General features: G+C 39.4%; 1 protein-coding gene across 1 annotated transcript in view; it reads left to right on the forward strand.

Moving 5' to 3' along the window:
- The window catches only part of MCTP1 (multiple C2 and transmembrane domain containing 1), a 270,331-nt gene that overhangs the window by 107,037 nt on the left and 150,916 nt on the right, over positions 1–12,378 (forward strand). Inside the window, exons 3-5 of the mRNA XM_062599028.1 lie at positions 7,628–7,770; positions 10,552–10,631; positions 11,188–11,296. Coding sequence (XP_062455012.1) covers positions 7,628–7,770; positions 10,552–10,631; positions 11,188–11,296 — 332 coding nt within the window. The remainder of the gene's footprint in view (positions 1–7,627; positions 7,771–10,551; positions 10,632–11,187; positions 11,297–12,378) is intronic.

Consider the following 12,378-nt stretch of genomic DNA (forward strand, 5'->3'; position numbering starts at 1 on the left):
TAGGTGTTTTACTTAAGATACTCAAATGAGAATTCTCCCCCAATATTTTCATGCCTTGGAGTGTAGCATAGTTAGCAGGAGGCTAAAACACTTGAGGGAATGTGTGTGTATGGAGTCAGAAAGAAGGGAAAAGAAATGGATGTCAGTGAGAGAATTCTGCATGGGACCAAACTAGACCAAGATTTTTTTTTTATTAACGGTTAAACTTTGCAGGTAATACGACTTCGAAGTTATTTTACATGTCTATGATCCTATATAGTTAGCATGGAATAAATAATTAACATTTGTAGCCCAGAAAAAAAGATGTAAGGAATGTCCTGATTAGTTTTTCTATAATAGATTTATTTATATAATGGTTACTTTGTGATCAGATAACTACAGGTAAAAAACAATCTAATAATGTCCTGTGTGAGAAGGTGGTTGAGGCTACCTTGTATATTAAGGATGAACAAAACCTTGTGTATTAAGGATGAACAAAAGCTCAGATGTATGTGCAGAGATGGTAGGCAGTTAATGGGTTACTGCCCTTCCTTTTCTGGAAGTCTCAGCTTTGGCAGTGGTAGCTGAGTCATCTGAACCACAAAGAATTACTACCTGGTGAATTAAAGCCAACTTTTTGCTGTTGGCTCATTGCACTAGGCAGTGCAAAAGCACGGGAAGTTCAGGAGTTGTTCTTTGAGCAATGCCTCTGTTCCTTTAATGGGTACGAGGAGATCTGAAAGAGGAATAGGGTTGACTGTAAGGAATAGTTATGGGGTCAATCATCCCAATGTACATAGGACACTTTCACAATCTAGACTCTAGTGCTACACCTTTAGCTGTTTGCTTCCTTTTGCTAATAATTGTAGATTAAATGAAGCATTTCCAAATGGAAAGTAAAATAGAAGAATAACAGAAGGGCGTGACAGAGGCTTAATTATAGTTCTCAGCAGGAATGAACTGTTTAATAACATGCTTTGGCCTTTTGCTTCTAGAAGTGTGTGTTGCCAGCATGTTTGCAATCATCAAGAAATCCATTCCCCCATATTTTTTGCATAGCTATTGCTTTTTTACCTGGTGTTATAATATTCCTGTAATATTGCTCATATGTGCTGTACAACAGCAAGTCCTATTTAGATACGATGACTTTCGGGTAATTTTTTTTAAAGCTTGTATCTATTTAAACCATTAGGCTGAATCAAGTTGAAGTGCATCACCTAAAGCTTCAGGAAGCTTTTATGTCTGTCATCTTAAAGAAGGGGAAATGACAGTCTGTTAGCATAAAAAACCTTTCAGGGCAGTCAGATATGTGGGCAGTTGTTAACTTCATGCATGTCTGTGCTTCGGGGCACGCTGATGACCATGGACGGAAAGGTGGCATGCTCAGAGGTTTAACACAGTTGAGCCAAACGCTACGCTCTTTTTCAGATTTGACTTGAGTAGGTACCTCTATCCTGTGAACGTGGCAGCCTGGGTCATTGCCTGTGGGTACTGGTGTTGCCCTGCCTCTACAACATTATCATTAATTCTTGGCTAAGCAGGAGCCTAAGCAGAATGGGCATGTTTGGGGAAAGATGAATGAGTGGGATTTGGATGCTGGAGAGTCCTCCTAATCCCTATTTGAATGCTCGTTGTGATTCAGTGGAGCTTTTCTTGATGTTGGCTTCTAGCTTCAGGGCTTACTGCAAATGTGAGGAATCATGCAACTATGAACTTGGTGAGTTTACTAATGCATTGGTGATAGTGTTTGTGTGTGGTGGGAGGCAGGATGTCCTCAGACTCCCAGAAGGTGTCTGTGAACCATGGGCTAGGATTGAGCAGGTAGGTTTCCATGCAAGTACAGAAGATATTTTCCATTGGGTAGTGTGGAGACGCCATCCCCTGGGGTGGTGGCTGCGAATGCCCATTCGTGGGGAGCTTCAGCCTCCCTCATGTGTGCTGGTATGAGATATGGAGGGCTGAGGTAGCACCGGCGGGTTAGCGTCAGCCAGCCGCTCCAGGGCACGCTGAGCTGTGTTGCCTTGCGTATGAGTGAGCCCTTGAGAGCAGGGACTGTGCCCGCAATTCACAGTGCGGGGCGTTTACTGGGCGTGCGTGAGGTGCCTCCGGAGGAGGCTGGCAGTTGCCTTAGCACCTGGGCAGGGAGGCAATCTGGGGAGGGGGGCACAGAGAGGGTTTGGGTAGTGGGACTACAGGGGTGCTCGGTGGTGGAGAGAAGGTCAGGAGCTGTCCTGGGCTGGTCACAGCCAGCACCAGCTGGCTCCAACTCTGCTGTAAATGCCCCATTGCCCCCCAAAACCCCCACTAGCAGGGGAGCAGGCAAGACCGCCACTCAGAGGTGTTCAAGATGGAGGCAAGCCTTTGGGGCAGGAGATGGACATGGCGAGGCACAGGAGACGTGACAGGAGGCACAAGGGGAGGTCCAGGAGGGCATGTGAAGAGGCCCATTTCTGGAGGAGGAACCATGGTGGGGCAGTGAGGCCACTAAGGATGGAGGCCCACAGGGGAACCAGCGCTGCAGGAAAGGTTTTTACCTAAATATTTGCTTAATTGTCATCTTAATTTTTTCTCAGTAGCTGAATCAGTAATTAAAAGCTTGTGTTAATTGGCAATAAATTAAGCAAAGTTCCCTAAGTTGAGCGTGTTTGGCTTGGTGGAGGTAAGTGCAGACCTTCTTGTGTCCATGGGACCCATTTTGCAGCCATGATAGCTACCTGCAAGCAGCACCGTAAGGAGCCAGTTTGCTTTTTTTTCCCTGTGACTAGAGCCTTAGGGAGCAGGGAAGAAGATCGGTTTCTCAGACCTGTTCTTCCTTCTGTTGTGAAGTCTTTTCCTTATTCTTCTGCAAACCAGGTGTTCACAGGCAGAAAATTAAAAGCTTAGTAATTGTACCTGAAGGTCTGTGAAAATAACTGTAAAAAACCCAAACCAAAACAAACAAAAAAACCCCACCAAACAGGCCCCCTCTCCCTCAAACCCTCCCTAAAATTAAAAGCAGAATTTTAGTTGGGCAGTGCTGAGCATCTATAGATGGAACTATGGAAAAGCTTTTAGGGGTAAAGTCACTCTTCTTTTTTTGGAAAAGGCTCCCACATGGCTTTATATTCAATTTCAGAAGTTATTCTGAATAACTCTGAATAAGTCAATAGATAGCAGTGGTGGAAAAATTGGTGCATTTAGTTATGGTTAGTAAAATTTTTAGTATTAAGTAATGAAGCATTTAGTAAAATAACTAACTTGTGTAATAAATGCACTTGCTAACTCACTGTTTTCCTAAAATGTAAAAAAAGCTTTTAAAAAATGTGAGGTACAAGATAAAGTGAGGGCTAAAAGGCTGCTGTTTTTTGTATGTTGTTCACCTATGATTAGTTTTACTGGATTTTTTGTTTGTTTTTTATATAATAGCATGAATACCTCTTGCCTGTAATTTCTCTCTTCAGTGTAAGATCTTAAAATTTGCCTTTAGGATTTGGATGTCTAGTTCCCATTGCGTATGTTACAGGTAGCTCTTCAGCGGAGGATTTTCAGATGTGCTGGGAATTGGAGTTTCTTTCACATTAAGTACAAAAATATTCTAGGGAAATACGGAGGAGGTTGCCTTATCCTCCTTCTCTCATTGGCACCAGTTTAGGGGGAACAGTTTCACGTTCACAGCTTGGTCTTGTGGTTGCATTTATCCCTGTGCTTATTGGTACTTTATTGGATTTTCTTTGGTTAGCAGGTTATCACATTACATTAAATACGACTTCATAAAGGAAAAACAGTTGGTCCAACAGGTAGCCTAGCAATGCTGAAGGCCTGATGTGAAGCCTCAGGAACTTGGTTAGGGGAAAGTCTAGACTTTACAGAGCTCCTACGTTCTTTTTCTCAGCTCTTCTCAGAGAGTTATTCTCACTAAATTTGCCTTAGTTGTGTTTTCACTCTAATTACGCTACCATGGTTCTCTACCTCTGGAAGGGAATTTAGTATTAATTTTAACAAATGTCTTGAATGTATTTCCAGTAAAATATTTCTATCATCTTCTGTGTCTGCTCAAGAGACCTAATTGTGCCCTAAACGTGCAAAACAAAATGCAGCTTAGGTGACGCCTGCGTGCAGCGAGAGGATGTGCCCCGCGTGGTCTGGTGGCCCCTCCTTGAGCGCTGGTGAGTTTGGTTTGCAGGCTGGGAAGGCTCTTTCTTTTACAGGATCAAGTAACAGAGGGTGCAGGTACTGCAGCTAGCTTCTGTTGGCAGCATCTTCAGGTGCCTGCTGTGCTGCCGTTTCATAGGAAAAGAGAGGCTGCCACCGTGTGCAGAAAAATCCACATCGCCTTTACGGTGGCAGCGATGATCTGTCAGCCAAATAGCTGTATCTCATGGGGTGGTTTTTCCAAAGAAAGATTTTAAACTCGTGAATGAAGGCAGGAATGTTACTATATTCTTAACTTCTACAGCTAAGACAAGCCTGTGTACAGTTAGTCTTTAATATACCAGAATCATGTGAACCCACTGATATCCTTTAGTAAAAAGGAAACCAATTAAAAGTCTGAGACTTCAATTAGAGGAATCTGTGACAGGGTATTCAAGGCTAATTCTGAAGGGTGTTTGAATTCTTCTGTTTTTGTGTGATGAACTTGTAGTCACTTTAAGAGTTATGATACTGAGTAAACTGATTTTTTTCCCCTTTTAAAAGAGCGAAACTATTGCATATATAAACTGAACTGTTCATATTTTTTAAAACTAAAAAATACAAATCTGTGTGTGTGTGTGTATACCTGGACATACACGTGTATCGTTAGATCACCAGACCCTGTGACCCAGAGCTGTGTTGGAGGTGGCTTGATGCTGTTCAGTAGAAACCTCTCCCTAGGACTGAGTTTGGATCCTGTGCAGCTCTTCCTTCTGCCCTCCTTGCTGCTCAAACATAATGCTCTAGATCTGCTCCAGAAAAGGCTTCTGCTTCTTTGTGTGGTGTTCTTTGTCTGAACTCTGGGGAGTCACGGGTTGGAAAAAAAAAGTTGAGTTGACTACTGAGTTTGATGCTTAAAAAGACCATGCTTAAGGTTTGTATCAAGTTTGCCGAGTATTAGTGAAGGATTAGATGGCTGTGGAGTTTGTTTTTTCCCACCTTCTCCTCTTTCTCTCTTCCTCATGGTGAAAGGCCTGTGAAGAGCATATTGTTTCTAACTAAATGGATCTAATGAGTTCTTACTTTTTAAAAGTATAGATATTTTAAATCAAGATTCTCAATGGTTGCATTTCTGGCACTTACAGCATGGTGATCCAAGGCAGTATATATGCAAGATTATTTCAAGTGGACCTAACATTTGACCCACTCTTCTACTAAATTTGACACTTACATGTTAATCAGTATTAAACCTCTTAACATCTTGATCTTAAAATATTCATTATATGTATAATATATTGCACAACAGTGTCTTATGTTGATCTCAAACTTCAAAAAGGGTTTTTACATTTGTGAAGCTTGCAGAATAAAAAGTATTGCTGAAAGGCAAGTTAATCTATGGCTCCTAGAAGAACTAAGGATCAAGTTATTCAACTCATTTCTGTTGCTGGACCAAACAAATGAGCGACTGATTATACAGGAGAGTGACTGTAACCACATTAAATGCAAGAGCCCACTTTTCCACAGCTACAGGTTGAAATAGGATATGTGCTTTTAGGTAAGGAGTAGTGACATCTCGTGGCTCCATAAAATAGTGCAGAGAGGCCCGGTCTTACCGGGCTTCCCGTTTAGAAGCACATTGCAGCATTCACTGCTTTTTGGTGTGAATGTAAACACAGACCGCTAGAATATGAGGAACTCGAGAAATGTGTTAAAAATGGGAAAAAATTCTGCCTCATAGGTTAGCTATTACTCATGAAAACATAATTTTATTCATGTTAGATGAATTATGTTTATTTTAAGAGACTTGCATCAATCAGACTGGAAAATAATGATTGTGGAGAGTGACAGGAGTAAAGTGTGAATTCCATCCAGTACTTCCCATGAAATGATTTTCACTTGCATAAAAGGAAAATCGCATCAATTGGCATTTTAGGGAAGGTACTAGTTTGAATTTTCTCCCCAGCTTTTTAAAGGTGCAACTTATATTTTTGTATTTAAAAACACAGGAATAGATCAGTAGTCTTCCTCCTCCTCCTTTGGCGGCAGCGTTGTAAGGAATGAAGCTGGCACAGCTACTGCTCCTTGTAGCTGTACGATAAACTCGAAACAGGAACCCATCCAGCTGCAAAGTAACTGCATTTCTCAGCTGGATCAGTTCCCTAATCCACTTTACCGGCTGGCTGCCCAGACGCGCGCCCCAGCACGCGGCGGGAAGGCAGTGGAAGGGGCGGAAGGGAGCGCTCGTTTGCGGAGGAGCGGCCCGCGGTTGCTTTTTTCAGCAGCGGCGCTGGCGTAAGCCGGCAGACGCGCTGATCGAAGCGGAGGCTGGTGGCTGGTTTCCGGAGCCCGCCCGACTGCCGGACGCGCACCGCGGAGGCGCGTCCCCTCCTGCGCGCTCGGCCCTTTCCCCGCCGTCCTCCCTCTTCCCACGCGTTAGCCCTAGTCCACGCAGGCCTGAGCTGAGGTCCGGTTGTAGGAAACCGTGTTGCAGCGTGGTAGCAAAACCGTAGCAGATCTCCACGCGAAACCTCGCCGGAGGGGAAAGCGAGCTTGTTTCAGAGCAGAACTGATTTCAGCTTGCGCTTTCCCACTCGCGCACTCACAAGCACCAGGATGTGTTTGTCCAAGACCCCTCCTGAGGGAAGGGGGCGCTGGCCGGCGAGACCCCCTCGCATCCCCAGGGCTCTTACAGGATGGACCTACGTGACGGTTTGGATGTGGTGACCACGTTTTGGAGATGCCGTTTCGTACCTGAGCTGGCAGTGATTTCTCTCTCTGTCGTGTTCCACCTCTGTGTAGGTGAAAGGTTTTCCCTTACTGTCTTTCTCTCCCAGTCTGGCTGTCTCCAGAAGCAGATGTAGATGCGTGCCTGGATCTAATCTGGGCGCCCTCAACACGTGCCCGTGTTGCAGTCCTCCTCCTGCCAGCCGTTCCCTTTGACGCTTTCACACCCAGATGTTCCCTATCCGCTCCCTGTTCATGCCAATTTTAACGTTTCTGTTTCTCAGTGGGATTATCCTTCTAGCCGTAGTAAGTTGTTACTTAGTTGTGCTGGGAAGCTTAGCTCCTGCCCTCTCCTGCAGTTCGGGTTGCTGCAGCAGGTGTATGTGAACTTTGCAGAGCGACTTGAAGTGAATTTGCTCATCGAGAGCGTTGTGAGAAGTCTTCGTGGTTGAAGTGAGATTCCCGGGTACAGTAACGTCGGTGGGAGTTACAGTCGTCACGTCAGTGGAACCATTCCTAGTGTTTTCCTGACCCTTTTTGAAGACATAATATAATTAGAGATATGGAAAACATATCTCTATGTTTTGATCTTGCAATCTAACTTTTGTGATCTGTATTGCACACGGTATTACCTGAGTAATCACACTGTGTAAAACAAAATGTGATAGTAAAACAAAAATTTTAGTTCTTTCTGTTTTTAATTTGACAATCAGGAAAGGTTGCACTCAGTTCTGTTTAAGATAATTTAATCTCTTTTTCTGTTAATTTATGAAAAAGATGTAATTAGCTGTATCCATATACCTGTTTTTAACAGGAACCAGTGATCCGTATGTCAAATTCAAAGTTGGAGGAAAAGAGGTATTTAGAAGTAAGACAATACACAAGAACCTCAATCCTGTGTGGGAAGAAAAAACTTGCATTCCTATAGATCATACCAGAGAACCTTTGTATATAAAGGTGAGACGCTTGCTTAGTTTGTCTGTGAAGTTACAACAGAACAGTTACTGAAAGATTTTACATTTTGTAATTTCTGTACACTGAAAAAATTATTGTGTAATACTGCAATACCATAGCATTTTGGGGTAAACTTAAAGTAAATTTGTATAATGATGAAAGAATTTTTAAAGAAATAATGTAAGTACAAGAATTTTTCTTTCTTTCAGGCCACAATTATTTTATTTTTTTCCTATATTCTTGGGAGAAAACCAAAACTGTTTCATATTGATGCCACTCATTTTATTTGTAGAAATATGTTTGCATGATTCTGATAATTCTGACATGAAGCATAATCTAATTCAAAGCTAATCTTTACTGAGAGTAATTTGAGAACTAATCACACAATTCTTGTTTGGTCTACAAACTTTATAATCTATACTCTGAGCACAATATATTTGCTTATATTTGCTTTTTAGTGTTTTTTTTTTCCTTTTGACTGCTCTGAGTATATTGCAAGTGAGGACGGTTTTACCATGAGAGGCATTATTTCTTCAAAAAAATCAAGTTGCTTTAGTTTAAATCAAAGAGAGGCCAACAGTATACAAAGTAATTAGTAGTAATGCCCTAATATTTTGCAGTTACCTATATTGAAATGGAATGTAGAAGTCCCTGAACTTGAAAAGATCCAGGTCATCGTTTTACAGGCTTGGAATGGAAAATCACTTTCTAACCCAAATGTCTTATGGTGATGTGTTTCCAAAAGTGATCAGTAATTTTATAAAACAAAATAGATAACTTTTTCAGGATTGAATTTTTTGTAGGGAAAAAAATTTAGTCTTACGCTAATTAGAACGTACATAGATCGATAGTTTTCTGAGAAATATTAGAAAATTAGATCATACCTATATATTCCTTTTAATTTGTCTGAAATGATATAATGCTTCATGTTAGTATTAATCTGAATCTGAAATAGATGACAAAAATATAGAATTACAGAACTGTTATTAGATCAATGACACAGGAAAAGGTCTTTGAGTATGTCTCTGTATTGGCAGACTCATCCAGTGATTTCATATATTCTGCCCAGATAATGTGCATCATTATCAGAAACTGTTAAAATTAACTATAATTTCTTTGCTATTACTTTACTGCTTGTATTACTCTGAGCAATTCTGAAGGAATTAGTATGCGCCCAGGACTGAGAAAAAGGGAAGCAGATTCAAAGAGGCGCAGCTACACCGTAGCTGCCTGTTTTGATTTCTTTATACCCAAAACCTCCAATAAGGTCACAAGGGAAAAGGAATATATAGTTTTGGTTTTTCAAGGAAATGTGTCATCGATATAATATGTAAATACTCGCGTTTGCATTCTGACTGCACCATCTGATATTTAAATTATCATAGCTTATTCAGGTATTCTAAGACAGGATTAAGCTATACTAACTCAGCTGAAATCATTCATTTGATGTTTACTTGACGATTTTTATGGGGAGAAACAACTCTATTTTGCAACATAAGATGAGTTTTTTATCCTTTTGTTTTCTTTCCACATTAGAATGATAATTAGATATCAAAACCCTGAGCATATGCGCTCAGGTAGATTGCATATGTGGGACTTACGTTCCTTATACTTTGATTCGATCCTGTGTCCCGCAGCAGTGCTGTAACCACTGAGCTATGCAACTGCTGTTTACTTCTGTCTTAAGCTGGTGCATATTAAGATATTTGTGTAAGACGAGCAGTTTTAACTGCCTGGAAAAGAGATTCCATTATACAGTAATGCATAATACAGGCTGCCACATCTTGATTAAATATTCTCATTACTAGCTATTTGTGAGTGTCTCTTGCTCCTGCTTAGAGCTGAAAGTATATTCCAGTTCTCAGAAATTCTCATGACAGTATTGGCCACGGAGCTTAACTTGTTCAGAAAGTTTGATTTTGATAATTAACATTTTCCTGTTCTTGATTTTTGTAGCATGTCATTACTTTTCTTGATTGCTTTTTCCTTTTTTTGTTTGTTTCTTTCCCTCTAAAAGCCGCCCCTAAATCAGTTCGTCCCTCTGACTTGAGAAGGCATAATCCATCTCAAATTATTGGTACCATTCAACGTACTAGTCACAGCTTCCTGTCTAAATTTCTGCAAGCTTGTCTGGATGCTTTCTTAACTTGGTAGCTACTTAGCAGGCAGGCTTCTCATAGTGGAATAACAAATGTCAATATCTGCCTGCATATATCCATGATTTTTTTTTTTAATCTTAGATGATACAATCTGTAAAAACTAGAAATTTATAAAATCTTCAAAAGTTAGTCTGATGCAATTTTATCATTCCTAATACTGATGCAAGTGCTACAGTAATCTACTTTTTCAGTTATATGCTGCCCTTGTGCCTTGTGTTTTATAAAACTTGTTAGTGTATCAACTAATGCATTACAAATCTGTGATTCCACTTCTTACTTTTCTTGTTTTTTTAGGTTATCTTCTTTTAATGCCTGTGTTCATAAAAAATTTTTTTTTGTTATAAAATTGATGTTTCCATCAAATAGTAGTATTATATCCCATGTGTCTGTACTTCGCATGTTCTGACCTTTAAAAAAGAAGCTTCAAACTTTATTTAGCAGCCAGTAAATTTCAGTTTAGTTTTAGCTAGGCCTGATTTAACGTGTGGGAAATGTAGTTTAGCTCTGGATATTGAGTTTCAAGAACCATACATGAGGTTTTTAAAAAAAAAAAAAAAAAAAAAAAAGAGAGGGGAAGAAAATAGAACTAATACTGGAAAATGCTTTCATCTCCTGTGCATCTTAGGTCTTTGATTATGACTTTGGACTTCAAGATGACTTTATTGGTTCAGCATTTTTGGATCTTACTTCATTAGAATTAAACAGGTATGGCACAAACAAGCCCATGGAGTAATTTCTTATGGTGGTCTGCTAATTTCATATTTGTAGAACTGCAAATAGAACATTATGCATAAAAATAATAAACTTCTTTTACATAAAGCTAGCAGAGGAAAAACCCTTTAGGTTTAGAGAATTAGTGTAATTTTAACAATATATTAACTGATTGTGTAAAAATTTTTGTGACAGTGCCTAAAGCGAGATTGGTTTTGTAACCACTTTATTCCTGTTCTCTATTGTCTTCATTCACAGCTTTAACACCTACTGTTTAATTTATTTTTCTTCTCTTTTAATTGAAATTAATATTATAGTTCAGATTTAATTACTTCGGTGTGTATAAGTACTTAGCACAGAGTAGCTGTTTAATATTTATTTATTTATGAATATTCAGACTGTAATTCTTAAAAGTAGACATAAGGCTAAATTTATGAAATTATTTTCAAGTAACTTTCTATAAATGCTTATTCCATTAGTTTTCATGATTCAGAATTCCATTATGTGAGAACCTGAAATCAAAATACGTGCTTATGTTTTTGTCTTGTAGGCAAACAGAGGTTACCTTGAGTCTGAAGGATCCTCGCTACCCTGACCATGATCTGGGAAGTATATTGTTATCGGTTCTGTTGGCTCCTAGAGAAGAACAACGAGAAGTAGTAAGTTTAAGTGTTTTCACAACTGTTTGCAATCTTGTGGCCCTTATGACTGGATGATTTAAACTGCTGCGAGAGTAAAACAAATATGCTGAAACAAGTTTGATTTTTTAGCTCTTAAGATGGTGTTAAGCAGTATTTCTAATACAGTACAGCATGCTTAATCTGCTTCAAATTGGATCCTCTGTATGCTAGCAGTGAGGGATCTAGACTGAATATAAGTGTTCAGCAGTTCGAGTGAAGTCAGTTGCAGGAGAATGCTGGTGATTAATGTGGAAGAACATCAATAAACCAGTTTTATTACTGCCAAGGAATTTTGGAGCTAGTGCTGCTGTCTCCAGATACAAATGATTGAATCCTGTTCCCCACTGAAAAGAAAAACTTGAGAAAAGTAGTATTTCTGCTTCTTGGCATTTAACAATGAAGTACTATTTGACATTTTGCAATTTTATGAACAGTTCCGAATTATAAAATTGCACATTTTCCTGTTTGTTGTAATTCCTTCATCAATCTTAGTTTTCTTAGCTGCTTAATTGTTACTGAAAATAGTTTCCAGTTTTATAGGTCTTGTTAGTTGTGATGAATTTTGAATTTAGTTGGATGTATTTTACTCATTTTCTGTTGACTTTTGACTTGAGTAGTAGTGGCCACATATATGGTAGAAATACAGCAGACTCCTGTTCAGAGGTTGTAAAATAACTTGGGATTTCTTTGGTATCAGAAAAGTCAAGAAAAAAATATTAATCTGAAATTCTCCATTCAAATTCAGTCTCTGTTCTGTAAATACGATGTGGTCAGCTATATGGGTTTTATATGTATGTTGATGATATGGATCGTTAGTATGACACATCATCCTGTTGAATACCCAACATGAGGAAGATTAATGGTTTGTTGTATTGTTCTTTTTCTGCTTTTTTACTAGCTCTAATTAAGTCGATTATTGGAATTAGGTGTTTGGTATTTGGCATGACAGAGATTTAGAGTTTTGGAAATGGCTTTCTCATCTGTTAACCTTCTTTCACATTTCAAAAATAACGGAAGATGATAATAATATCCTGGAAACTTTTTTAATAAAAGTATTATTG

The sequence above is a fragment of the Rhea pennata genome, chromosome Z (genome assembly GCF_028389875.1).
Source record: "Rhea pennata isolate bPtePen1 chromosome Z, bPtePen1.pri, whole genome shotgun sequence".
NCBI classification, from domain to species: domain Eukaryota; kingdom Metazoa; phylum Chordata; class Aves; order Rheiformes; family Rheidae; genus Rhea; species Rhea pennata.